Raw genomic sequence first — 26,756 nt, 5'->3', positions numbered from 1 at the left:
GTTGTGCTAGCTTTGATAGTTGTTGGTCCAGCTGTGGTAGTTGTTGGTCCAGCTGTGGTAGTTGTTGGTCCAGCGGTGGTTGTTGTTGGGGGAGCTGTGGTAGTTGTTGGTCCATCAGTGGTAGTTGTTGGGGCAGCTGTGGTAGTTGTTGGTCCATCAGTGGAAGTTGCTGGTCCAGCTGTGGTTGTTGTGGGGCTTGATGTTGTGGTAGTTGGGCCAGCTGTGGTGGGTTTTGGTCCAGCTGTGGTTGTTGTTTGGGCAGCAGTGGTAGTTGTTGTGGTAGCATTAGTGGTAGTTGTGCTAGCTTTGATAGTTGTTGGTCCAGCTGTGATAGTTGTTGGTCCAGCTGTGGTAGTTGTTGGTCCAGCGGTGGTTGTTGTTGGGGCAGCTGTGGTAGTTGTTGGTCCATCAGTGGTAGTTGTTGGGGCAGCTGTGGTAGTTGTTGGTCCATCAGTGGAAGTTGCTGGTCCAGCTGTGGTTGTTGTGGGGCTTGGTGTTGTGGTAGTTGGGCCAGCTGTGGTGGGTTTTGGTCCAGCAGTGGTTGTTGTTGGGGCAGCTGTGGTTGTTGTTGGGACAGCTGTGGTAGTTGTTAGGGCAGCAGTAGTGGTAGTTTTGCTAGCTTTGATAGATGTTGGTCCAGCTGTGGTAGTTGTTGGTCCAGTGGTGGTTGTTGTTGGGGCACCTGTGGTAGTTGTTGGGGCAGCTGTGGCAGTTGTTGGTCCAGCTGTGGTTGTTGTGGGGCTTGATGTGGTGGTAGTTGGGCCAGCTGTGGTTGGTTTTGGTCCAGCTGTGGTTGTTGCTGGGGCAGCAGTGGTAGTTGTTGGGGCAGCAGTAGTGGTAGTTGTGCTAGCTTTGATAGTTGTTGGTCCAGCTGTGGCAGTTGTTGGTCCAGCGGTGGTTGTTGTTGGGGCACCTGTGGTAGTTGTTGGTCCATCAGTGGAAGTTGTTGGGGCAGCTGTGGTAGTTGTTGGTCCATCAGTGGAAGTTGCTGGTCCAGCTGTGGTTGTTGTGGGGCTTGATGTGGTGGTAGTTGGGCCAGCTGTGGTTGGTTTTGGTCCAGCTGTGGTTGTTGCTAGGGCAGCAGTGGTAGTTGTTGGGGCAGCAGTAGTGGTAGTTGTGCTAGCTTTGATAGTTGTTGGTCCAGCTGTGGTAGTTGTTGGTCCAGCGGTGGTTGTTGTTGGGGCACCTGTGGTAGTTGTTGGTCCATCAGTGGTAGTTGTTGGGGCAGCTGTGGTAGTTGTTGGTCCATCAGTGGAAGTTGCTGGTCCAGCTGTGGTTGTTGTGGGGCTTGATGTTGTGGTAGTTGGGCCAGCTGTGGTGGGTTTTGGTCCAGCTGTGGTTGTTGTTGGGGCAGCTGTGGTTGTTGTTGGGGCAGCTGTGGTAGTCGTTGGTCCATCAGTGGTAGTTGTTGGGGCAGCTGTGGTAGTTGTTGGTCCATCAGTGGAAGTTGCTGTTCCAGCTGTGGTTGTTGTGGGGCTTGATGTTGTGGTAGTTGGGCCAGCTGTGGTGGGTTTTGGTCCAGCTGTGGTTGTTGTTGGGGCAGCTGTGGTTGTTGTTTGGACAGCTGTGGTAGTTGTTAGGGCAGCAGTAGTGGTAGTTTTGCTAGCTTTGATAGATGTTGGTCCAGCTGTGGTAGTTGTTGGTCCAGCGGTGGTTTTTGTTGGGGCAGCTGTGGTAGTTGTTGGTCCAGCTGTGGTTGTTGTGGGGCTTGATGTGGTGGTAGTTGGGCCAGCTGTGGTTGGTTTTGGTCCAGCTGTGGTTGTTGTTGGGGCAGCAGTGGTAGTTGTTGGGGCAGCAGTAGTGGTAGTTGTGCTAATTTTGATAGTTGTTGGTCCAGCTGTGGTAGCTGTTGGTCCAGCGGTGGTTGTTGTTGGGGCACCTGTGGTAGTTGTTGGGGCAGCGGTGGAAGTTGTTGGTCCAGCTGGGGTTGTTGTGGGGCTTGATGTGGTGGTAGTTGGGCCAGCTGTGGTTGGTTTTGGTCCAGCTGTGGTTGTTGCTGGGGCAGCAGTGGTAGTTGTTGGGGCAGCAGTAGTGGTAGTTGTGCTAGCTTTGATAGTTGTTGGTCCAGCTGTGGTAGTTGTTGGTCCAGCTGTGGTAGTTGTTGGTCCAGTGGTGGTTGTTGTTGGGGCAGCTGTGGTAGTTGTTGGTCCATCAGTGGTAGTTGTTGGGGCAGCTGTGGTAGTTGTTGGTCCATCAGTGGAAGTTGCTGGTCCAGCTGTGGTTGTTGTGGGGCTTGATGTTGTGGTAGTTGGGCCAGCTGTGGTGGGTTTTGGTCCAGCTGTGGTTGTTGTTGGGGCAGCAGTGGTAGTTGTTGGGGCAGCAGTAGTGGTAGTTGTGCTAGCTTTGATAGTTGTTGGTCCAGCTGTGATAGTTGTTGGTCCAGCTGTGGTAGTTGTTGGTCCAGCGGTGGTTGTTGTTGGGGCAGCTGTGGTAGTTGTTGGTCCATCAGTGGTAGTTGTTGGGGCAGCTGTGGTAGTTGTTGGTCCATCAGTGGAAGTTGCTGGTCCAGCTGTGGTTGTTGTGGGGCTTGATGTGGTGGTAGTTGGGCCAGCTGTGGTTGGTTTTGGTCCGGCTGTGGTTGTTGCTGGGGCAGCAGTGGTAGTTGTTGGGGCAGCAGTAGTGGTAGTTGTGCTAGCTTTGATAGTTGTTGGTCCAGCTGTGGTAGTTGTTGGTCCAGCGGTGGTTGTTGTTGGGGCACCTGTGGTAGTTGTTGGGGCAGCGGTGGTAGTTGTTGGTCCAGCTGTGGTTGTTGTGGGGCTTGATGTGGTGTTAGTTGGGCCAGCTGTGGTTGGTTTTGGTCCAGCTGTGGTTGTTGCTGGGGCAGCAGTTGTAGTTGTTGGGGCAGCAGTAGTGGTAGTTGTGCTAGCTTTGATAGTTGTTGGTCCAGCTGTGGTAGTTGTTGGTCCAGCTGTGGTAGTTGTTGGTCCATCAGTGGTAGTTGTTGGGGCAGCTGTGGTAGTTGTTGGTCCATCAGTGGAAGTTGCTGGTCCAGCTGTGGTTGTTGTGGGGCTTGGTGTTGTGGTAGTTGGGCCAGCTGTGGTGGGTTTTGGTCCAGCAGTGGTTGTTGTTGGGGCAGCTGTGGTTGTTGTTGGGACAGCTGTGGTAGTTGTTAGGGCAGCAGTAGTGGTAGTTTTGCTAGCTTTGATAGATGTTGGTCCAGCTGTGGTAGTTGTTGGTCCAGTGGTGGTTGTTGTTGGGGCACCTGTGGTAGTTGTTGGGGCAGCTGTGGCAGTTGTTGGTCCAGCTGTGGTTGTTGTGGGGCTTGATGTGGTGGTAGTTGGGCCAGCTGTGGTTGGTTTTGGTCCAGCTGTGGTTGTTGCTGGGGCAGCAGTGGTAGTTGTTGGGGCAGCAGTAGTGGTAGTTGTGCTAGCTTTGATAGTTGTTGGTCCAGCTGTGGCAGTTGTTGGTCCAGCGGTGGTTGTTGTTGGGGCACCTGTGGTAGTTGTTGGTCCATCAGTGGAAGTTGTTGGGGCAGCTGTGGTAGTTGTTGGTCCATCAGTGGAAGTTGCTGGTCCAGCTGTGGTTGTTGTGGGGCTTGATGTGGTGGTAGTTGGGCCAGCTGTGGTTGGTTTTGGTCCAGCTGTGGTTGTTGCTGGGGCAGCAGTGGTAGTTGTTGGGGCAGCAGTAGTGGTAGTTGTGCTAGCTTTGATAGTTGTTGGTCCAGCTGTGGTAGTTGTTGGTCCAGCGGTGGTTGTTGTTGGGGCACCTGTGGTAGTTGTTGGTCCATCAGTGGTAGTTGTTGGGGCAGCTGTGGTAGTTGTTGGTCCATCAGTGGAAGTTGCTGGTCCAGCTGTGGTTGTTGTGGGGCTTGATGTTGTGGTAGTTGGGCCAGCTGTGGTGGGTTTTGGTCCAGCTGTGGTTGTTGTTGGGGCAGCTGTGGTTGTTGTTTGGACAGCTGTGGTAGTTGTTAGGGCAGCAGTAGTGGTAGTTTTGCTAGCTTTGATAGATGTTGGTCCAGCTGTGGTAGTTGTTGGTCCAGCGGTGGTTTTTGTTGGGGCAGCTGTGGTAGTTGTTGGTCCAGCTGTGGTTGTTGTGGGGCTTGATGTGGTGGTAGTTGGGCCAGCTGTGGTTGGTTTTGGTCCAGCTGTGGTTGTTGTTGGGGCAGCAGTGGTAGTTGTTGGGGCAGCAGTAGTGGTAGTTGTGCTAATTTTGATAGTTGTTGGTCCAGCTGTGGTAGCTGTTGGTCCAGCGGTGGTTGTTGTTGGGGCACCTGTGGTAGTTGTTGGGGCAGCGGTGGAAGTTGTTGGTCCAGCTGGGGTTGTTGTGGGGCTTGATGTGGTGGTAGTTGGGCCAGCTGTGGTTGGTTTTGGTCCAGCTGTGGTTGTTGCTGGGGCAGCAGTGGTAGTTGTTGGGGCAGCAGTAGTGGTAGTTGTGCTAGCTTTGATAGTTGTTGGTCCAGCTGTGGTAGTTGTTGGTCCAGCTGTGGTAGTTGTTGGTCCAGTGGTGGTTGTTGTTGGGGCAGCTGTGGTAGTTGTTGGTCCATCAGTGGTAGTTGTTGGGGCAGCTGTGGTAGTTGTTGGTCCATCAGTGGAAGTTGCTGGTCCAGCTGTGGTTGTTGTGGGGCTTGATGTTGTGGTAGTTGGGCCAGCTGTGGTGGGTTTTGGTCCAGCTGTGGTTGTTGTTGGGGCAGCAGTGGTAGTTGTTGGGGCAGCAGTAGTGGTAGTTGTGCTAGCTTTGATAGTTGTTGGTCCAGCTGTGATAGTTGTTGGTCCAGCTGTGGTAGTTGTTGGTCCAGCGGTGGTTGTTGTTGGGGCAGCTGTGGTAGTTGTTGGTCCATCAGTGGTAGTTGTTGGGGCAGCTGTGGTAGTTGTTGGTCCATCAGTGGAAGTTGCTGGTCCAGCTGTGGTTGTTGTGGGGCTTGATGTGGTGGTAGTTGGGCCAGCTGTGGTTGGTTTTGGTCCGGCTGTGGTTGTTGCTGGGGCAGCAGTGGTAGTTGTTGGGGCAGCAGTAGTGGTAGTTGTGCTAGCTTTGATAGTTGTTGGTCCAGCTGTGGTAGTTGTTGGTCCAGCGGTGGTTGTTGTTGGGGCACCTGTGGTAGTTGTTGGGGCAGCGGTGGTAGTTGTTGGTCCAGCTGTGGTTGTTGTGGGGCTTGATGTGGTGTTAGTTGGGCCAGCTGTGGTTGGTTTTGGTCCAGCTGTGGTTGTTGCTGGGGCAGCAGTTGTAGTTGTTGGGGCAGCAGTAGTGGTAGTTGTGCTAGCTTTGATAGTTGTTGGTCCAGCTGTGGTAGTTGTAGGTCCAGCTGTGGTAGTTGTTGGTCCAGCGGTGGTTGTTGTTGGGGCAGCTGTGGTAGTTGTTGGTCCATCAGTGGTAGTTGTTGGGGCAGCTGTGGTAGTTGTTGGTCCATCAGTGGAAGTTGCTGGTCCAGCTGTGGTTGTTGTGGGGCTTGATGTTGTGGTAGTTGGGCCAGCTGTGGTGGGTTTTGGTCCAGCTGTGGTTGTTGTTGGGGCAGCTGTGGTTGTTGTTGGGGCAGCTGTGGTAGTTGTTGGTCCATCAGTGGTAGTTGTTGGGGCAGCTGTGGTAGTTGTTGGTCCATCAGTGGAAGTTGCTGTTCCAGCTGTGGTTGTTGTGGGGCTTGATGTTGTGGTAGTTGGGCCAGCTGTGGTGGGTTTTGGTCCAGCTGTGGTTGTTGTTGGGGCAGCTGTGGTTGTTGTTTGGACAGCTGTGGTAGTTGTTAGGGCAGCTGTAGTGGTAGTTTTGCTAGCTTTGATAGATGTTGGTCCAGCTGTGGTAGTTGTTGGTCCAGCGGTGGTTTTTGTTGGGGCAGCTGTGGTAGTTGTTGGTCCAGCTGTGGTTGTTGTGGGGCTTGATGTGGTGGTAGTTGGGCCAGCTGTGGTTGGTTTTGGTCCAGCTGTGGTTGTTGTTGGGGCAGCAGTGGTAGTTGTTGGGGCAGCAGTAGTGGTAGTTGTGCTAGCTTTGATAGTTGTTGGTCCAGCTGTGGTAGTTGTTGGTCCAGCGGTGGTTGTTGTTGGGGCAACTGTGGTAGTTGTTGGGGCAGCGGTAGTAGTTGTTGGGGCAGCGGTGGTAGTTGTTGGTCCAGCTGTGGTTGTTGTGGGGCTTGATGTTGTGGTAGTGGGGCCAGCTGTGGTGGGTTTTGGTCCAGCTGTGGTTGGTTTTGGTCCAGCTGTGGTTGTTGCTGGGGCAGCAGTGGTAGTTGTTGGGGCAGCAGTAGTGGTAGTTGTGCTAGCTTTGATAGTTGTTGGTCCAGCTGTGGTAGTTGTTGGTCCAGCGGTGGTTGTTGTTGGGGCACCTGTGGTAGTTGTTGGGGCAGCGGTGGTAGTTGTTGGTCCAGCTGTGGTTGTTGTGGGGCTTGATGTGGTGGTAGTTGGGCCAGCTGTGGTTGGTTTTGGTCCAGCTGTGGTTGTTGCTGGGGCAGCAGTTGTAGTTGTTGGGGCAGCAGTAGTGGTAGTTGTGCTAGCTTTGATAGTTGTTGGTCCAGCTGTGGTAGTTGTAGGTCCAGCTTTGGTAGTTGTTGGTCCAGCGGTGGTTGTTGTTGGGGCAGCTGTGGTAGTTGTTGGTCCCTCAGTGGTAGTTGTTGGGGCAGCTGTGGTAGTTGTTGGTCCATCAGTGGAAGTTGCTGGTCCAGCTGTGGTTGTTGTGGGGCTTGATGTTGTGGTAGTTGGGCCAGCTGTGGTGGGTTTTGGTCCAGCTGTGGTTGTTTTTGGGGCAGCAGTGGTAGTTGTTGGGGCAGCAGTAGTGGTAGTTGTGCTAGCTTTGATAGTTGTTGGTCCAGCTGTGATAGTTGTTGGTCCAGCTGTGGTAGTTGTTGGTCCAGCGGTTGTTGTTGTTGGGGCAGCTGTGGGAGTTGTTGGTCCATCAGTGGTAGTTGTTGGGGCAGCTGTGGTAGTTGTTGGTCCATCAGTGGAAGTTGCTGGTCCAGCTGTGGTTGTTGTGGGGCTTGATGTTGTGGTAGTTGGGCCAGCTGTGGTGGGTTTTGGTCCAGCTGTGGTTGTTGTTGGGGCAGCTGTGGTTGTTGTTGGGGCAGCTGTGGTAGTCGTTGGTCCATCAGTGGTTGTTGTTGGGGCAGCTGTGGTAGTTGTTGGTCCATCAGTGGAAGTTGCTGTTCCAGCTGTGGTTGTTGTGGGGCTTGATGTTGTGGTAGTTGGGCCAGCTGTGGTGGGTTTTGGTCCAGCTGTGGTTGTTGTTGGGGCAGCTGTGGTTGTTGTTTGGACAGCTGTGGTAGTTGTTAGGGCAGCAGTAGTGGTAGTTTTGCTAGCTTTGATAGATGTTTGTCCAGCTGTGGTAGTTGTTGGTCCAGCGGTGGTTTTTGTTGGGGCAGCTGTGGTAGTTGTTGGTCCAGCTGTGGTTGTTGTGGGGCTTGATGTGGTGGTAGTTTGGCCAGCTGTGGTTGGTTTTGGTCCAGCTGTGGTTGTTGTTGGGGCAGCAGTGGTAGTTGTTGGGGCAGCAGTAGTGGTAGTTGTGCTAGCTTTGATAGTTGTTGGTCCAGCTGTGGTAGTTGTTGGTCCAGCGGTGGTTGTTGTTGGGGCACCTGTGGTAGTTGTTGGGGCAGCGGTGGTAGTTGTTGGTCCAGCTGGGGTTGTTGTGGGGCTTGATGTGGTGGTAGTTGGGCCAGCTGTGGTTGGTTTTGGTCCAGCTGTGGTTGTTGCTGGGGCAGCAGTGGTAGTTGTTGGGGCAGCAGTAGTGGTAGTTGTGCTAGCTTTGATAGTTGTTGGTCCAGCTGTGGTAGTTGTTGGTCCAGCTGTGGTAGTTGTTGGTCCAGTGGTGGTTGTTGTTGGGGCAGCTGTGGTAGTTGTTGGTCCATCAGTGGAAGTTGTTGGGGCAGCTGTGGTAGTTGTTGGTCCATCAGTGGAAGTTGCTGGTCCAGCTGTGGTTGTTGTTGGGGCAGCAGTGGTAGTTGTTGGGGCAGCAGTAGTGGTAGTTGTGCTAGCTTTGATAGTTGTTGGTCCAGCTGTGGCAGTTGTTGGTCCAGCGGTGGTTGTTGTTGGGGCACCTGTGGTAGTTGTTGGTCCATCAGTGGAAGTTGTTGGGGCAGCTGTGGTAGTTGTTGGTCCATCAGTGGAAGTTGCTGGTCCAGCTGTGGTTGTTGTGGGGCTTGATGTGGTGGTAGTTGGGCCAGCTGTGGTTGGTTTTGGTCCAGCTGTGGTTGTTGCTGGGGCAGCAGTGGTAGTTGTTGGGGCAGCAGTAGTGGTAGTTGTGCTAGCTTTGATAGTTGTTGGTCCAGCTGTGGTAGTTGTTGGTCCAGCGGTGGTTGTTGTTGGGGCACCTGTGGTAGTTGTTGGTCCATCAGTGGTAGTTGTTGGGGCAGCTGTGGTAGTTGTTGGTCCATCAGTGGAAGTTGCTGGTCCAGCTGTGGTTGTTGTGGGGCTTGATGTTGTGGTAGTTGGGCCAGCTGTGGTGGGTTTTGGTCCAGCTGTGGTTGTTGTTGGGGCAGCTGTGGTTGTTGTTGGGGCAGCTGTGGTAGTCGTTGGTCCATCAGTGGTAGTTGTTGGGGCAGCTGTGGTAGTTGTTGGTCCATCAGTGGAAGTTGCTGTTCCAGCTGTGGTTGTTGTGGGGCTTGATGTTGTGGTAGTTGGGCCAGCTGTGGTGGGTTTTGGTCCAGCTGTGGTTGTTGTTGGGGCAGCTGTGGTTGTTGTTTGGACAGCTGTGGTAGTTGTTAGGGCAGCAGTAGTGGTAGTTTTGCTAGCTTTGATAGATGTTGGTCCAGCTGTGGTAGTTGTTGGTCCAGCGGTGGTTTTTGTTGGGGCAGCTGTGGTAGTTGTTGGTCCAGCTGTGGTTGTTGTGGGGCTTGATGTGGTGGTAGTTGGGCCAGCTGTGGTTGGTTTTGGTCCAGCTGTGGTTGTTGTTGGGGCAGCAGTGGTAGTTGTTGGGGCAGCAGTAGTGGTAGTTGTGCTAATTTTGATAGTTGTTGGTCCAGCTGTGGTAGCTGTTGGTCCAGCGGTGGTTGTTGTTGGGGCACCTGTGGTAGTTGTTGGGGCAGCGGTGGAAGTTGTTAGTCCAGCTGGGGTTGTTGTGGGGCTTGATGTGGTGGTAGTTGGGCCAGCTGTGGTTGGTTTTGGTCCAGCTGTGGTTGTTGCTGGGGCAGCAGTGGTAGTTGTTGGGGCAGCAGTAGTGGTAGTTGTGCTAGCTTTGATAGTTGTTGGTCCAGCTGTGGTAGTTGTTGGTCCAGCTGTGGTAGTTGTTGGTCCAGTGGTGGTTGTTGTTGGGGCAGCTGTGGTAGTTGTTGGTCCATCAGTGGTAGTTGTTGGGGCAGCTGTGGTAGTTGTTGGTCCATCAGTGGAAGTTGCTGGTCCAGCTGTGGTTGTTGTGGGGCTTGATGTTGTGGTAGTTGGGCCAGCTGTGGTGGGTTTTGGTCCAGCTGTGGTTGTTGTTGGGGCAGCAGTGGTAGTTGTTGGGGCAGCAGTAGTGGTAGTTGTGCTAGCTTTGATAGTTGTTGGTCCAGCTGTGATAGTTGTTGGTCCAGCTGTGGTAGTTGTTGGTCCAGCGGTGGTTGTTGTTGGGGCAGCTGTGGTAGTTGTTGGTCCATCAGTGGTAGTTGTTGGGGCAGCTGTGGTAGTTGTTGGTCCATCAGTGGAAGTTGCTGGTCCAGCTGTGGTTGTTGTGGGGCTTGATGTGGTGGTAGTTGGGCCAGCTGTGGTTGGTTTTGGTCCGGCTGTGGTTGTTGCTGGGGCAGCAGTGGTAGTTGTTGGGGCAGCAGTAGTGGTAGTTGTGCTAGCTTTGATAGTTGTTGGTCCAGCTGTGGTAGTTGTTGGTCCAGCGGTGGTTGTTGTTGGGGCACCTGTGGTAGTTGTTGGGGCAGCGGTGGTAGTTGTTGGTCCAGCTGTGGTTGTTGTGGGGCTTGATGTGGTGTTAGTTGGGCCAGCTGTGGTTGGTTTTGGTCCAGCTGTGGTTGTTGCTGGGGCAGCAGTTGTAGTTGTTGGGGCAGCAGTAGTGGTAGTTGTGCTAGCTTTGATAGTTGTTGGTCCAGCTGTGGTAGTTGTAGGTCCAGCTGTGGTAGTTGTTGGTCCAGCGGTGGTTGTTGTTGGGGCAGCTGTGGTAGTTGTTGGTCCATCAGTGGTAGTTGTTGGGGCAGCTGTGGTAGTTGTTGGTCCATCAGTGGAAGTTGCTGGTCCAGCTGTGGTTGTTGTGGGGCTTGATGTTGTGGTAGTTGGGCCAGCTGTGGTGGGTTTTGGTCCAGCTGTGGTTGTTGTTGGGGCAGCTGTGGTTGTTGTTGGGGCAGCTGTGGTAGTTGTTGGTCCATCAGTGGTAGTTGTTGGGGCAGCTGTGGTAGTTGTTGGTCCATCAGTGGAAGTTTCTGTTCCAGCTGTGGTTGTTGTGGGGCTTGATGTTGTGGTAGTTGGGCCAGCTGTGGTGGGTTTTGGTCCAGCTGTGGTTGTTGTTGGGGCAGCTGTGGTTGTTGTTTGGACAGCTGTGGTAGTTGTTAGGGCAGCTGTAGTGGTAGTTTTGCTAGCTTTGATAGATGTTGGTCCAGCTGTGGTAGTTGTTGGTCCAGCGGTGGTTTTTGTTGGGGCAGCTGTGGTAGTTGTTGGTCCAGCTGTGGTTGTTGTGGGGCTTGATGTGGTGGTAGTTGGGCCAGCTGTGGTTGGTTTTGGTCCAGCTGTGGTTGTTGTTGGGGCAGCAGTGGTAGTTGTTGGGGCAGCAGTAGTGGTAGTTGTGCTAGCTTTGATAGTTGTTGGTCCAGCTGTGGTAGTTGTTGGTCCAGCGGTGGTTGTTGTTGGGGCAACTGTGGTAGTTGTTGGGGCAGCGGTAGTAGTTGTTGGGGCAGCGGTGGTAGATGTTGGTCCAGCTGTGGTTGTTGTGGGGCTTGATGTGGTGGTAGTTGGGCCAGCTGTGGTTGGTTTTGGTCCAGCTGTGGTTGTTGCTGGGGCAGCAGTGGTAGTTGTTGGGGCAGCAGTAGTGGTAGTTGTGCTAGCTTTGATAGTTGTTGGTCCAGCTGTGGTAGTTGTTGGTCCAGCTGTGGTAGTTGTTGGTCCAGCGGTGGTTGTTGTTGGGGGAGCTGTGGTAGTTGTTGGTCCATCAGTGGTAGTTGTTGGGGCAGCTGTGGTAGTTGTTGGTCCATCAGTGGAAGTTGCTGGTCCAGCTGTGGTTGTTGTGGGGCTTGATGTTGTGGTAGTTGGGCCAGCTGTGGTGGGTTTTGGTCCAGCTGTGGTTGTTGTTTGGGCAGCAGTGGTAGTTGTTGGGGCAGCATTAGTGGTAGTTGTGCTAGCTTTGATAGTTGTTGGTCCAGCTGTGATAGTTGTTGGTCCAGCTGTGGTAGTTGTTGGTCCAGCGGTGGTTGTTGTTGGGGCAGCTGTGGTAGTTGTTGGTCCATCAGTGGTAGTTGTTGGGGCAGCTGTGGTAGTTGTTGGTCCATCAGTGGAAGTTGCTGGTCCAGCTGTGGTTGTTGTGGGGCTTGGTGTTGTGGTAGTTGGGCCAGCTGTGGTGGGTTTTGGTCCAGCAGTGGTTGTTGTTGGGGCAGCTGTGGTTGTTGTTGGGACAGCTGTGGTAGTTGTTAGGGCAGCAGTAGTGGTAGTTTTGCTAGCTTTGATAGATGTTGGTCCAGCTGTGGTAGTTGTTGGTCCAGTGGTGGTTGTTGTTGGGGCACCTGTGGTAGTTGTTGGGGCAGCTGTGGCAGTTGTTGGTCCAGCTGTGGTTGTTGTGGGGCTTGATGTGGTGGTAGTTGGGCCAGCTGTGGTTGGTTTTGGTCCAGCTGTGGTTGTTGCTGGGGCAGCAGTGGTAGTTGTTGGGGCAGCAGTAGTGGTAGTTGTGCTAGCTTTGATAGTTGTTGGTCCAGCTGTGGCAGTTGTTGGTCCAGCGGTGGTTGTTGTTGGGGCACCTGTGGTAGTTGTTGGGGCAGCGGTGGTAGTTGTTGGTCCAGCTGTGGTTGTTGTGGGGCTTGATGTGGTGGTAGTTGGGCCAGCTGTGGTTGGTTTTGGTCCAGCTGTGGTTGTTGCTGGGGTAGCAGTTGTAGTTGTTGGGGCAGCAGTAGTGGTAGTTGTGCTAGCTTTGATAGTTGTTGGTCCAGCTGTGGTAGTTGTAGGTCCAGCTGTAGTAGTTGTTGGTCCAGCGGTGGTTGTTGTTGGGGCAGCTGTGTTAGTTGTTGGTCCATCAGTGGTAGTTGTTGGGGCAGCTGTGGTAGTTGTTGGTCCATCAGTGGAAGTTGCTGGTCCAGCTGTGGTTGTTATGGGGCTTGATGTTGTGGTAGTTGGGCCAGCTGTGGTGGGTTTTGTTCCAGCTGTGGTTGTTGTTGGGGCAGCAGTGGTAGTTGTTGGGGCAGCAGTAGTGGTAGTTGTGCTAGCTTTGATAGTTGTTGGTCCAGCTGTGATAGTTGTTGGTCCAGCTGTGGTAGTTGTTGGTCCAGCGGTGGTTGTTGTTGGGGCAGCTGTGGTAGTTGTTGGTCCATCAGTGGTAGTTGTTGGGGCAGCTGTGGTAGTTGTTGGTCCATCAGTGGAAGTTGCTGGTCCAGCTGTGGTTGTTGTGGGGCTTGGTGTTGTGGTAGTTGGGCCAGCTGTGGTGGGTTTTGGTCCAGCTGTGGTTGTTGTTGGGGCAGCTGTGGTTGTTGTTGGGGCAGCTGTGGTAGTTGTTGGTCCATCAGTGGTAGTTGTTGGGGCAGCTGTGGTAGTTGTTGGTCTATCAGTGGAAGTTGCTGTTCCAGCTGTGGTTGTTGTGGGGCTTGATGTTGTGGTAGTTGGGCCAGCTGTGGTGGGTTTTGGTCCAGCTGTGGTTGTTGTTGGGGCAGCTGTGTTTGTTGTTTGGACAGCTGTGGTAGTTGTTAGGGCAGCTGTAGTGGTAGTTTTGCTAGCTTTGATAGATGTTGGTCCAGCTGTGGTAGTTGTTGGTCCAGCGGTGGTTTTTGTTGGGGCAACTGTGGTAGTTGTTGGTCCAGCTGTGGTTGTTGTGGGGCTTGATGTGGTGGTAGTTGGGCCAGCTGTGGTTGGTTTTGGTCCAGCTGTGGTTGTTGTTGGGGCAGCAGTGGTAGTTGTTGGGGCAGCAGTAGTGGTAGTTGTGCTAGCTTTGATAGTTGTTGGTCCAGCTGTGGTAGTTGTTGGTTCAGCAGTGGTTGTTGTTGGGGCACCTGTGGTAGTTGTTGGGGCAGCGGTGGTAGTTGTTGGTCCAGCTGTGGTTGTTGTGGGGCTTGATGTGGTGGTAGTTGGGCCAGCTGTGGTTGGTTTTGGTCCAGCTGTGGTTGTTGCTGGGGCAGCAGTGGTAGTTGTTGGGGCAGCAGTAGTGGTAGTTGTGCTAGCTTTGATAGTTGTTGGTCCAGCTGTGGTAGTTGTTGGTCCAGCTGTGGTAGTTGTTGGTCCAGCGGTGGTTGTTGTTGGGGCAGCTTTGGTAGTTGTTGGTCCATCAGTGGTAGTTGTTGGGGCAGCTGTGGTAGTTGTTGGTCCATCAGTGGAAGTTGCTGGTCCAGCTGTGGTTGTTGTGGGGCTTGATGTTGTGGTAGTTGGGCCAGCTGTGGTGGGTTTTGGTCCAGCTGTGGTTGTTGTTGGGGCAGCTGTGGTTGTTGTTGGGACAGCTGTGGTAGTTGTTAGGGCAGCAGTAGTGTTAGTTTTGCTAGCTTTGATAGATGTTGGTCCAGCTGTGGTAGTTGTTGGTCCAGTGGTGGTTGTTGTTGGGGCACCTGTGGTAGTTGTTGGGCCAGCTGTGGCAGTTGTTGGTCCAGCTGTGGTTGTTGTGGGGCTTGATGTGGTGGTAGTTGGGCCAGCTGTGGTTGGTTTTGGTCCAGCTGTGGTTGTTGTTGGGGCAGCAGTGGTAGTTGTTGGGGCAGCAGTAGTGGTAGTTGTGCTAGCATTTAGAGATGTTGCTCCAGCTGTGGTAGTTGTTGGTCCAGCTGTGGTAGTTGTTTTTCCAGCGGTGGTTGTTGTTGGGGCAGCTGTGGTAGTTGTTGGTCCATCAGTGGAAGTTGCTGTTCCAGCTGTGGTTGTTGTGGGGCTTGATGTTGTGGTAGTTGGGCCAGCTGTGGTGGGTTTTGGTCCAGCTGTGGTTGTTGTTGGGGCAGCTGTGGTTGTTGTTGGGACAGCTGTGGTAGTTGTTAGGGCAGCTGTAGTGGTAGTTTTGCTAGCTTTGAAAGATGTTGGTCCAGCTGTGGTAGTTGTTGGTCCAGCGGTGGTTTTTGTTGGGGCAGCTGTGGTAGTTTTTGGGGCAGCTGTGGAAGTTATTGGTCCAGCTGTGGTTGTTGTGGGGCTTGATGTGGTGGTAGCTGGGCCAGCTGTGGTTGGTTTTGGTCCAGCTGTGGTTGTTTTTGGGGCAGCAGTGGTGGTTGTTGGGGCAGCAGTAGTGGTCGTTGTGCTAGCTTTGATAGTTGTTGGTCCAGCTGTGGTAGTTGTTGGTCCAGCGGTGGTTGTTGTTGGGGCACCTGTGGTAGTTGTTGGGGCAGCTGTGGTAGTTGTTGGTCCAGCTGTGGTTGTTGTGGGGCTTGATGTGTGGGTAGTTGGGCCAGCTGTGGTTGGTTTTGGTCCAGCTGTGGTTGTTGTTGGGGCAGCAGTGGTAGTTGTTGGGGCAGCTATGGTAGTTGTTGTTCCATCAGTGGAAGTTGCTGGTCCAGCTGTGGTTGTTGTGGGGCTTGATGTTGTGGTAGTTGGGCCAGGTGTGGTGGGTTTTGGTCCAGCTGTGGTTGTTGTTGGGGCAGCAGTGGTAGTTGTTGGGGCAGCAGTAGTGGTGGTTGTGCTAGCTTTGATAGTTGTTGGTCCAGCTGTGATAGTTGTTGGTCCAGCTGTGGTAGTTGTTGGTCCAGCGGTGGTTGTTGTTGGGGCAGCTGTGGTAGTTGTTGGTCCATCAGTGGTAGTTGTTGGGGCAGCTGTGGTAGTTGTTGGTCCATCAGTGGAAGTTGCTGGTCCAGCTGTGGTTGTTGTGGGGCTTGATGTTGTGGTAGTTGGGCCAGATGTGGTGGGTTTTGGTGCAACTGTGGTTGTTGTTGGGGCAGCTGTGGTTGTTGTTGGGACAGCTGTGGTAGTTGTTAGGGCAGCAGTAGTGGTAGTTTTGCTAGCTTTGATAGATGTTGGTCCAGCTGTGGTAGTTGTTGGTCCAGCGGTGGTTGTTGTTGGGGCACCTGTGGTAGTTGTTGGGTCAGCTGTGGTAGTTGTTGGTCCAGCTGTGGTTGTTGTGGGGCTTGATATGGTGGTAGTTGGGCGAGCTGTGGTTGGTTTTGGTCCAGCTGTGGTTGTTGTTGGGGCAGCAGTGGTAGTTGTTGGGGCAGCAGTAGTGGTAGTTGTGCTAGCTTTGATAGTTGTTGGTCCAGCTGTGGTAGTTGTTGGTCCAGCTGTGGTAGTTGTTTGTCCAGCGGTGGTTGTTGTTGGGGCAGCTGTGGTAGTTGTTGGTCCATCAGTGGTAGTTGTTGGGGCAGCTGTGGTAGTTGTTGGTCCATCAGTGGAAGTTACTGTTCCAGCTGTGGTTGTTGTGGGGCTTGATGTTGTGGTAGTTGGGCCAGCTGTGGTGGGTTTTGGTCCAGCTGTGGTTGTTGTTGGGGCAGCTGTGGTAGTTGTTGGGGCAGCTGTGGTAGTTATTGGTCCAGTGGAGGTAATTGTTGGGACAGGTTTGGATGTTGTGGGACTTGATGTTGCGGTAGTTGGGCCATCTGTGGTAGTTGTTGGGCCAGCTGTGGTTGGTTTTGGGGAAGCTGTGGTAGTTGTTGGGGCAGCTGTGGTAGTTGTTGGTCCAGCGGTGGTTGTTGTTGGGGCAGCTGTGGTAGTTGTTGGGGCAGCTGTGGTAGTTATTGGTCCAGTGGAGGTAGTTGTTGGGACAGGTGTGGATGTTGTGGGACTTGATGTTGCGGTAGTTGGGCCAGCTGTGGTAGTTGTTGGGGCAGCAGTAGTAGTAGTTTTGCTAGCTTTTGTAGTTGTTGGTCCAGCTGTGGTAGTTGTTGGTGCAACTGTGGTAGTTGTCGGGGCAGCTGTGGTAGTTTTTTGTCCAGCGGACGTAGTTGTTGGGGCAGTTGTGGCTGTTGTGGTGCTTGATGTTGCGGTAGTTGGGCCAGCTGTGGTAGTTGTTAATCCAGCGGTGGTTGTTGTTGGGGCAGCTGTGGTAGTTGTTGGTCCAGCTGTGGTTGTTGTGGTGCTTGATGTGGTGGTAGTTGGACCAGCTATGGTGGGTTTTGATCCAGCTGTGGTTGTTGTTGGTGCAGCTGTGGTAGTTGTTGGGGCAGCAGTAGTAGTCGTTGTGCTATTTTTGATAGTTGTTGATCCAGCTGTGGTAGTTGTGGGGCTTGATGTTGTGGTAGTTGGGCCAGATGTGGTGGGTTTTGGTGCAACTGTGGTTGTTGTTGGGGCAGCTGTGGTTGTTGTTGGGACAGCTGTGGTAGTTGTTAGGGCAGCAGTAGTGGTAGTTTTGCTAGCTTTGATAGATGTTGGTGCAGCTGTGGTAGTTGTTGGTCCAGCGGTGGTTGTTGTTGGGGCACCTGTGGTAGTTGTTGGGTCAGCTGTGGTAGTTGTTGGTCCAGCTGTGGTTGTTGTGGGGCTTGATGTGGTGGTAGTTGGGCCAGCTGTGGTTGGTTTTGGTCCAGCTGTGGTTGTTGTTGGGGCAGCAGTGGTAGTTGTTGGGGCAGCAGTAGTGGTAGTTGTGCTAGCTTTGATAGTTGTTGGTCCAGCTGTGGTAGTTGTTGGTCCAGCTGTGGTAGTTGTTTGTCCAGCGGTGGTTGTTGTTGGGGCAGCTGTGGTAGTTGTTGGTCCATCAGTGGTAGTTGTTGGGGCAGCAGTAGTGGTAGTTGTGCTAGCTTTGATAGTTGTTGGTCCAGCTGTGGTAGTTGTTGGTCCAGCTGTGGTAGTTGTTTGTCCAGCGGTGGTTGTTGTTGGGGCAGCAGTGGTAGTTGTTGGGGCAGCAGTAGTGGTAGTTGTGCTAGCTTTGATAGTTGTTGGTCCAGCTGTGGTAGTTGTTGGTCCAGCTGTGGTAGTTGTTTGTCCAGCGGTGGTTGTTGTTGGGGCAGCTGTGGTAGTTGTTGGTCCATCAGTGGTAGTTGTTGGGGCAGCTGTGGTAGTTGTTGGTCCATCAGTGGAAGTTACTGTTCCAGCTGTGGTTGTTGTGGGGCTTGATGTTGTGGTAGTTGGGCCAGCTGTGGTGGGTTTTGGTCCAGCTGTGGTTGTTGTTGGGGCAGCTGTGGTAGTTGTTGGGGCAGCTGTGGTAGTTATTGGTCCAGTGGAGGTAATTGTTGGGACAGGTTTGGATGTTGTGGGACTTGATGTTGCGGTAGTTGGGCCATCTGTGGTAGTTGTTGGGCCAGCTGTGGTTGGTTTTGGGGAAGCTGTGGTAGTTGTTGGGGCAGCTGTGGTAGTTGTTGGTCCAGCGGTGGTTGTTGTTGGGGCAGCTGTGGTAGTTGTTGGGGCAGCTGTGGTAGTTATTGGTCCAGTGGAGGTAGTTGTTGGGACAGGTGTGGATGTTGTGGGACTTGATGTTGCGGTAGTTGGGCCAGCTGTGGTAGTTGTTGGGGCAGCAGTAGTAGTAGTTTTGCTAGCTTTTGTAGTTGTTGGTCCAGCTGTGGTAGTTGTTGGTGCAACTGTGGTAGTTGTCGGGGCAGCTGTGGTAGTTTTTTGTCCAGCGGACGTAGTTGTTGGGGCAGTTGTGGCTGTTGTGGTGCTTGATGTTGCGGTAGTTGGGCCAGCTGTGGTAGTTGTTAATCCAGCGGTGGTTGTTGTTGGGGCAGCTGTGGTAGTTGTTGGTCCAGCTGTGGTTGTTGTGGTGCTTGATGTGGTGGTAGTTGGACCAGCTATGGTGGGTTTTGATCCAGCTGTGGTTGTTGTTGGTGCAGCTGTGGTAGTTGTTGGGGCAGCAGTAGTAGTCGTTGTGCTATTTTTGATAGTTCTTGGTCCAGCTGTGGTAGTTGTTGGTCCAGCAGTGGTTGTTGTGGGGCTTAATGTTGTGGTAGTTGGTCCAGTGGTGGTTGTTGTTGGTCCAGCTGTGGTTGTTGTTGGTCGAGCGGTGGTAGTTGTTGGGGCAGATGTTGTAGTTGTTGGTGCAACTCTGGTAGTTGTTGGGGCAGCTTTGGTAGTTGTTGGGGTAGCTGTGGTTGTTGTTTGTCCAGCGGACGTAGTTGTTGGGGCAGGTGTGGCTGTTGTGGTGCTTGATGTTGCCGTAGTTGGGCCAGCTGTGGTAGTTGTTGGCAGAGCTGTGGTAGTTGTTGATGCAGCGGTGGTTGTTGTTAAGGCAGGTGTGAGTGTTGTGGTGCTTGATGTTGCAGTAGTTGGGCCTACTGTGGTAGTTGTTGGTGCAGCTGTGGTAGTTGTTGGTCCAGCGGTGGTTGTTGTTGTGGAAACTGTGGTAGTTGTTGGTCCAGTAGAGAAAGTTGTTGGGACAGGTGTGGATGTTGTGGGACTTGATGTTGAGGTAGTTGGGCCAGCTGTGGTAGTGGTGCTAGCTTTGGTAGTTGTTGGTCCAGCTGTGGTTGTTTTGGGGCTTGATGTTGTGGTAGTTGGGTCAGCTGTGGTTGCTGTTGGGGCAGCTGTGGTAGTTGTTGGGGCAGCAGTAGTGGTAGTTGTGCTAGTTTTGATAGTTGTTGGTCCAGCTGTGGTAGTTGTTGGTCCAGCAGTGGTTATTTTGGGGCTTGATGTTGTGGTCGTTGGGCCAGCTGTGGTGGTTGTTGGTCCAGCTGTGGTAGTTGTTGGTCCAGCGGTGGTTGTTGTTGGTTCAGCTGTGGTTGCTGTCCGTTGAGTGGTGGTAGTTGTTGGCAGAGCTGTGGTAGTTGTTGGTGCAGCTGCGGTAGTTGTTGGTCCAGCTGTGGTATTTGTTGGTCCAGCGGTGGTTGTTGTTGGTCCAGCTGTGGTTGTTGTCGGTTGAGTGGTGGTAGTTGTTGGCAGAGCTGTGGTAGTTGTTGGTGCAGCTGCGGTAGTTGTTGGTCCAGCGATGGTAGTCGTTGGGGTAGATGTTGTAGTTGTTGGTCCAGCGGACGTAGTTGTTGGGGCAAGTGTGGCTGTTGTGGTGCTTGATGTTGCCATAGTTGGTCCAGCTGTGGTAGTTGTTGGGGCAGCTGTGGTAGTTGGTGGGGCAGCTGTCGTAGTGTTTGGTCCATCAGTGGTAGTTTGTGGTCCACCTGTGGTTGTTGTGGGGCTTAATGTTGTGGTAGTTGAGCCAGCTGTGGTAGTTGTTAGTCCAGCTGTGGTGGTAGTTAGGATTGATGTGGTAGTTGTTGGTTCTGCGGTTGTCGTAGTTGGGGCAGCTGTTGTGTTAGTTGTGCCAGATGTTGTAGTCGTTGGTCCAGCTGTGGTTGTTGTGGGGCTTGATGTGGTGGTAGTTGGGCCAGCTATGGTTGGTTTTGGTCCCGCTGTGGTTGTTGTTGGGACAGCTGTGGTAGTTGTTGGGGCAGCTGTAGTCGTAGTTGTGCTAGCTTTGATAGTTGTTGGTCCAGCGGTGGTTGTTAATGGGGCAGCTGTGGTAGTTGTTGGGGCAGCTGTGGTTGTTGTGGGGCTTGATGTGGTGGTAGTTGGGCCAGCTGTGGTTGGTTTTGGTCCAGCTGTGGTTGTTGTTGCTCCAGCAGTGGTTGCTGTTGGGTCAGCTGTGGTAGTTGTTGGGTTAGCAGTATTTGTAGTTGTGCTAGCTTTGATAGTTGTTGGTCCACCTATGGTAGTTGTTGCTCCAGCAGTGGTTGTTGTTGGGTCAGCTGTGGTAGTTGTTGGTCCAGTGGAGGTAGTTGTTGGGACAGGTGTGGATGTTGTGGGACTTGATGTTGCGGTAGTTGGGCCAGCTGTGGTAGTTGTTAGGGCAGCAGTAGTGGTAGTCGTGCTAGCTTTGGTAGTTGTTCGTCCAGCTGTGGTAGTTGTTGGTGCAACTGTGGTTGTTGTTTGGGCAGCTTTGGTAGTTGTTGGGTTTGCTGTGGTTGTTGTTGGTCCAGCGGACGTAGTTGTTTGGGCAGGTGTGGCTGTTGTGGTGCTCGATGTTGCCGTAGTTGGGCCAGCTGTGGTAGTTGTTGGTGCAGCTCTGGTAGTTGTTGGACCAGCGGAGGTAGTTGTTGGTCCAGCGGTGGTTGTTGTTGGTTCAGCTGTGGTTGTTGTTGGTCGAGTGGTGGTAGTTGTTGGCACAGCTGTGGTTGTTGTTGGTCCAACTGCGGTAGTTGTTGGTCCAGCGGTGGCAGTTGTTGGGGCAGATGTTTTAGTTGTTTGTGCAACTGTGGTAGTTGTTTGTCCAGCTATGGTTGTTGTGGGGCTTGATGTTGTGGTATTTGGGCCAGCTGTGGTAGTTATATGTCCAGTGGTTGTAGTAGTTTGTCCAGCTTTGGTTGTTGTGGGGCTTGATGTTTTGGTAGTTGGGCCAGCGTTGGTAGTTGTTGGTCCAGCTGTCGTTGTTGTTGGGGCAGCTGTGGTAGATGTTGGGGCAGCTGTGGTAGTTGTTGGTGCAGCGGAGGTAGTTGGTGGGGCAGGTGTGGTTGTTTTGGGGTTTGATGTTGTGGTAGTTGGGCCAGCTGTGGTAGTTGTTAGTGCAGCTGTGGTCGTTTTTGGTCCAGCTGTGGTTGTTGTTGGTCCAGCTGTGGTTGTTGTTGGTCGAGTGGTGGTAGTTGTTGGCACAGCTGTGGTAGTTGTTGGTCCAGCTGCGGTAGTTGTTGGTCCAGCGGTGGTAGTTGTTGGGGCAGATGTTGTAGTTGTTGGTGCAACTGTGGTAGTTGTTGGGCCAGCTGTGGTAGTTGTTAGTCCAGCTGTGGTGGTAGTTGGTCTAGCTGTGGTAGTTGTGGGGTTTGATTTTGTGGAAGTTGGGCCAGCTTTGGTAGTTGTTAGTTCAGCTGTGGTTTTTGTGGGGATTGATATGGCAGTTGTTGGTTCCGTGGTGGTCATAGTTGGGGCAGCTGTGGTTGTTATTGGTCCATTTTTGGTAGTTGTTGGTCCAGCTGTGGTAGTTGTTGGTCCAACTGTGGTTGTTTTTGGGTTTGATGTTCTGGTAGTTGGGCCAGCTTTGGTAGTTGTTGGTGCAGCTGTGGTAGTTGTTGGTCCAGCGGTGGTAGTAGTTTGGGTAGCTGTGGCAGTTGTTGGGGCAGCTGTGGTAGTTGTTGGTCCAGTGGTGGTAGTTGTTGAGGCAGCTGTGATTGTTGTGGGGCTTGATGTTGCGGTAGTTGGGGCAGCCGTGGTAGTTGTTGTGTTAGCTGTTGTAGTTGTTGTGGCAGCTGTGGTTGTTGTTAGTCCAGCTTTGGTTGTTGTTGATCCAGCTGTGGTTGTTGTGGGACTTAATGTTGTGGTAGTTGGGCCAGCTGTGGTTGTTGTTAGTCCAGCTTTGGTGGTAGTTGGGATTGATGTGGTAGTTGTTGGTTCAGCGGTGGTCGTAGTTGGGGCAGCTGTGGTTGTTGTTGGTCCAGCTGTTGTGGTTGTTGGTCCAGCTGTGGTAGTTGTAGGTCCAGTGGTGGTAGTTGTTTGTCCAGCTGTGGTTATAAAATAGTAATTAATCGTTCTTCACCTTACTGTGATTATCCTTAAACTAGTATTTGCTTTACTACAAATCGATTTACATTGTGATTATTTCTTCAAACTATTTTTTGTCATAATATCAACTCAAATTGTGTTAAGGAATATAACCAGGTGAAGGGTGTATCTTACCGTAACATAACAGAACAACCACGAAACCTGTCTTGAGATTCATTTTCACTGTCTCTTATCTGCGAAGCAAAACATGTAATTTGTTCAGAACCTCAACATGTGGATATTTGTGGATGTTTTTTCTTATGAAAATATGACTAGTAGTTTAGAGGTTCATACATAAAACCTGTTAACATTTAAGTTTTTTTATTCATGGTTATTCACATTGTCCATTATATTTAAACAGCTGCTCAAAGCATTCAAAGATTATAGTTTCATGTAGACACATATATGAGATGCTATTATAAACTCTATAGGCTAATACATATAGCCTCTGGACCTCAGTACTCACTGGTTCAGTTGGTTTCAGTAGAGTTTGAACGCTGTGCTGAGGTCTGTTGTTCCTCTGATGCCTTGCTCCTTGAAATCTGCCAGTGTCTGCAGGTGAACTCTCTGTATACTGCTCCTCAGTGATGACTGTCTCAGCAATTCAAAGACATTTCAATATGAACATATATTACGCATTTTGAATAGCATCTCCTCCCTTTTGACACTCTGATTCTTCTCTGTTGTAATAACAGCCTTTGTCTTGGATTTGGGAGGGGCTGATATCATATTTTGTATACAGGCTCAGCAACTTTGTGGGGTGTTCTGACTAAGTTAACTTCACCTTAGAAAGGTATTTTTTGTCACGTTCCTTCATTTAGACCTCCTTGGTCTCTCTTTTTTGTTCGTCACTGTTGGATATTATATTGACTCATGATTTTGTTGTGCATATATTATAAATCTATGTGTATAGATGCTTGAAATGTTTAAGTCAAGTTTGCTTTTGAGTCCATTTCACTGGGCTGAGAGTTGTTCAAGTCTCAAGTCTCAGTTCAAGGATTCATTCTGAACTGAAGATCCAGGCATCATGACTACTGGTATCATGACTACTGGTATCATGACTACTGGTATCATACTGGTATCATGACTACTGGTATCAAACTGGTATCATGACTACTGGTATCATGCTGGTCTCATGACTACTGGCATCATGACTACTGGTATCAAACTGGTATCATGACTACTGGTATCATGCTGGTATCAAACTGGCATCATACTGGTATAATGACTACTGGTATCATGACTACTGGTATCAAACTGGTATCATGACTACTGGTATCATGACTACTGGTATCAAACTGGTATCATGACTACTGCTATCCTGACTACTGGTATAATGACTACTGGTATTATGACTACTGGCATCATACTGGTATCATGACTACTGGTATCAAACTGGTATCATGACTACTGGCATCAAACTGGTATCATGACTACTGGTATCAAACTGGTATCATGACTACTGGTATCATGACTACTGGCATCATGACTACTGGCATCATGACTACTGGCATCATACTGGCATCATGACTACTGGTATCAAACTGGTATCATGACTACTGGTATAATGACTACTGGTATCATGACTACTGGTATCATACTGGTATCATGACTACTGGTATCATGACTACTGGTATCAAACTTGTATCATGACGACTGGTATCATACTGGTATTATGAGTACTGGTATTATACTGGTATCATACTGGAATCATGACTGCTGGCATCATACTGGTATCATACTGGCATAATGCCACATTTGCATTGCATTGCCTCTTTGACATTTGTCATTACTTTTTATTCAACGTATTAAACCACAGATATGTCCATATATATATATATATATATATATATATATATATATATATATATCTTCTAGTATATATATATATATATATATATATATATATATATATATATATATATATATATATATATACAAGCAGGAGAACAGATCACATCTTCAACATCTTTGGTTTTGTGTCCTATCTGTGAAGGCATTGTCATTATTCAATTAGAAAAAAGACTGGATTGACATTGATGTATGGCCATGGCAATCAATAAACTAATTAAATTTAAAAACATAATCATACATGTATTTTGTATTGAGTTCTTTCAAAATATTTAGATTAATAAATGTCTTTGCTTTTAGGGTAGAGGAACTGTTAGTCTAGCTCACTAGACTTTCCAAGTGTATTATAAAGCAACCTTGAACCTCAAGTCCTCGATCACTGGTTGAGGTTGAGTTGTGTTTCTACAGTGAGTGACAGGAGCCCTCCCCCGTCTCACCACAGGGTGAGAGGGGGGAGGGTCAGTAGGGTCCGTCTCTTGGATTAGATAAAGAGAAGGGGCCCTACTGACTTAGAGTAAGACAAGGGCCCTACTGACTTAGAGTGAGAGAAGGGCCATACTGACTTAGAGTAAGAGAAGGGCCCAACTGACATAGATTAAAAGAAAGGCCCTACTGACTTAGATAAAGAGAAGGGCCCAACTGACTTAGATAAAGAGAAGGGCCCTACTGACTTAGAGTAAGACAAGGGCCCTACTGACTTAGATAAAGAGAAGGGCCCTACTGACTTAGAGTAAGAGAAGGGCCCAACTGACTTAGATAAAGAGAAGGGCCCTACTGACTTAGAGTAAGGGAAGGGCCCAACTGACTTAGATAAAGAGAAGGGCCCAACTGACTTAGATAAAGAGAAGGGCCCTACTGACTTAGATTAAAAGAAAGGCCCTACTGACTTAGATAAAGAGAAGGGCCCGACTGACTTAGATAAAGAGAAGGGCCCTACTGACTTAGATTAAAAGAAAGGCCCTACTGACTTAGATAAAGAGAAGGGCCCAACTGACTTAGATAAAGAGAAGGGCCCTACTGACTTAGAGTAAGGGAAGGGCCCAACTGACTTAGATAAAGAGAAGGGCCCAACTGACTTAGATAAAGAGAAGGGCCCTACTGACTTAGAGTGAGAGAAGGGCCCTACTGACTTAGAGTAAGGGAAGGGCCCAACTGACTTAGAGTAAGAGAAGGGCCCTACTGACTTAGATTAAAAGTAAGGCCCTACTGACTTAGATAAAGAGAAGGGCCCAACTGACTTGGATAAAGAGAAGGGCCCTACTGACTTAGAGTAAGGGAAGGGCCCTACTGACTTTGATTCACATCTTAACCATTGGGACTTTAATAAGACAGTCATTACACTCATTAGTTGTTGTTTAAATACAAAGCATTCAATAGTCTTAAATTCAAGGTTTATATTATTCCCCTATCTAAATTAATAATACATCAATTCCATTTCCGACCTATTTCTGACCAACTGGTCTTCCGAGATCCTGTAATGAGATTGGGAGAGTTGTGTACAAAAGTATTTCACTGTAGTTTATATTGAAATACTTCTATACAATGCCATTAACGACTCACTCACACCCAGCAGGTGGAAACACCCGTCCGACCAGTGCTCTGAACGAGGGTGCGTTTACGCTGTGGTTGATTATAGCATGTAATTATGATGTATAACCTGCGAGGCTGTGATACCGGTTTCATTCCCTCCAAGCTGGTGGAGGCTGCTCCAGCTCAGTACATCATATACGCGCTAAAGCTGTCTGGTGGAAACTGATTAGGCAAAATATTTCACATCTTGTTAATGAAGTAATAATACATTACTAAATAATTATGTATTATTCTGTATGTTGTAACACCTTTTCTTTCATGATTTTAGTGCACTGTGCTAAAAAAAATATAGTAATTAAAAAATATATATAACTGACCCCAACCTAGTAGTTTGCATAAAACTTTTTTTGGTAACGCTTTATATTAAGGTTCTTGTATAAACCTTTGTTAATAGGGGATAAGACCCTCATTATTTGCTTATTAACATTAATTGGTGTTAATAAGACTATCTATAAGTGTTAATAATAACATTATAAACGTGTTTATTGTGAGATTATACGACTTTTATAAGCATTTATAAGTCACTTGTTAACTATTTATTGATTGCTTAATAACATTAATAATAGTCTTATGAGTTTCTTATAGTTGTTAATAAACGCATTACAAACCCATTTATTGAGTCTTACTAGATTACCAATTATGTCATTTTTAAACCTTTACTAAGCATTTTTTATGCTTATTCAGGTTAATCAATTATTTATTAAACTGCTAATTATTGTTTAATTATTATTAATTATTATTATTTTGCAGGTACGGGATCTAAAGCGGGAACAATGCTTATAAGGTTAACAAGTCTGCACATGTTGAGTGAGTGTGATCTGTTTAGTGCCTCATATCCATTAAAGGCTTTTATTTTGAAGGTAATTTTAAACCGGAAAATCTGTTTATGCAAGTGGATGATGGCTTCATGTAGCCTGGTCGTACCAGACTATCTTACTTCATTTCATTTGCACAGAGTCTGGACCCACTCCTTTGACTAACGTTAACTCACTTGAAGGCGGGTGTCTGTTGAAGTTTAAAACTATTGGATCTGCCCAGTGCCACTCTGGATCTGCCATAACCAATCGCTAACGTTTAGCCGGGAAACACGATTCGCACAGGCTATAAACCATGGACCTATTAAACTGTAATATCTATTACTATTATTATTAACTGTATTATCTATCTGTAAACAAACCACACACCGTGTGTGAAGATGTCCGTCAATGAGAGCTGACTTTAACGTCATTGGTCTCAGCCACTCCCTCTGTTCACTGATTGGACGCACGAAATTTGGACGGAGAAAACCCGCTAACATACCGCAGACCCAGACGTAGTACTGAAGGGAAATTAAAATGGAGCGGAAGTACTTAGGCGGGCGGAGCCAGGATAGGCTTGATGAAGTGTTTGACGAACGTTTGGAGAACAAGCCGGAATCGTCAGCACGAGCACCCCAGACCAACAACTGACGGACAAAAGACAGGAACAAGGATGGATGGATGGGTAAGAGGAAGAGGTCCGCACTGGAGGATGACTCTCTGGTAGGTTTAAGAATGTAATGCTATAGTAACGGTAGCTGGTTCTAGCTAACTAGCTGTTTGCTAGCAAACTTTTTTGGCTTACATTACATTCTTTCAGAGGCTTTGGCATGCTACATTTGAGCTAACGTTTAGCTTATGATATCCTATTAAACTAGGTAACCAAATGTATCTAATTCTAACAGTTGTTTCATGAATCCATGTCTAAACGGTTTAATGCTTATTGTAACCTGTCTGCTAACTCTCTATTGTGGTCAATGTTCTTTATTTTTCTTTATACAGTAACAAGAACGACCAGCCAGAAAAATTCCCAACCATCCCCTGGGCCATGGGGAAGCCAGACGCGGATTCGTGTAGTCCATTTATTTAAATGTTGATGTTCAAGAATATTAAAAGTTTTTCAAATTAAAAATATAGCTATTTTGCAAACAAGCTGTCTTAAAGTTTATTTTTGTGCTTCACCGCCATACCATTGTATTTACAGTATATATCGTTTTTA

General features: G+C 49.7%; 1 protein-coding gene across 1 annotated transcript in view; it reads right to left on the bottom strand.

The window, feature by feature from the left end:
- Window positions 1-26,756, bottom strand: part of LOC307084805 (uncharacterized protein) — a gene marked incomplete at both ends in the record, with an annotated part of 151,199 nt that overhangs the window by 75,846 nt on the left and 48,597 nt on the right. The window contains 12 exons of the mRNA XM_079749308.1: window positions 9,084-9,230; window positions 12,765-12,818; window positions 13,086-13,136; window positions 13,662-13,712; window positions 14,376-14,429; window positions 15,264-15,356; window positions 15,783-15,833; window positions 16,509-16,559; window positions 16,965-17,021; window positions 17,994-18,050; window positions 19,146-19,202; window positions 21,114-21,227. Of these exons, the coding sequence (XP_079605434.1) occupies window positions 9,084-9,230; window positions 12,765-12,818; window positions 13,086-13,136; window positions 13,662-13,712; window positions 14,376-14,429; window positions 15,264-15,356; window positions 15,783-15,833; window positions 16,509-16,559; window positions 16,965-17,021; window positions 17,994-18,050; window positions 19,146-19,202; window positions 21,114-21,227 (837 nt within the window). The remainder of the gene's footprint in view (window positions 1-9,083; window positions 9,231-12,764; window positions 12,819-13,085; window positions 13,137-13,661; window positions 13,713-14,375; window positions 14,430-15,263; window positions 15,357-15,782; window positions 15,834-16,508; window positions 16,560-16,964; window positions 17,022-17,993; window positions 18,051-19,145; window positions 19,203-21,113; window positions 21,228-26,756) is intronic.

Source organism: Pollachius pollachius, assembly GCF_949987615.1.
Source record: "Pollachius pollachius genome assembly, chromosome: 13".
Taxonomy (NCBI): Eukaryota; Metazoa; Chordata; class Actinopteri; order Gadiformes; family Gadidae; genus Pollachius; species Pollachius pollachius.
The sequence above is the reverse complement of the archived record's forward strand: the minus strand, read 5'-3'. Positions and strand labels throughout refer to the sequence as shown.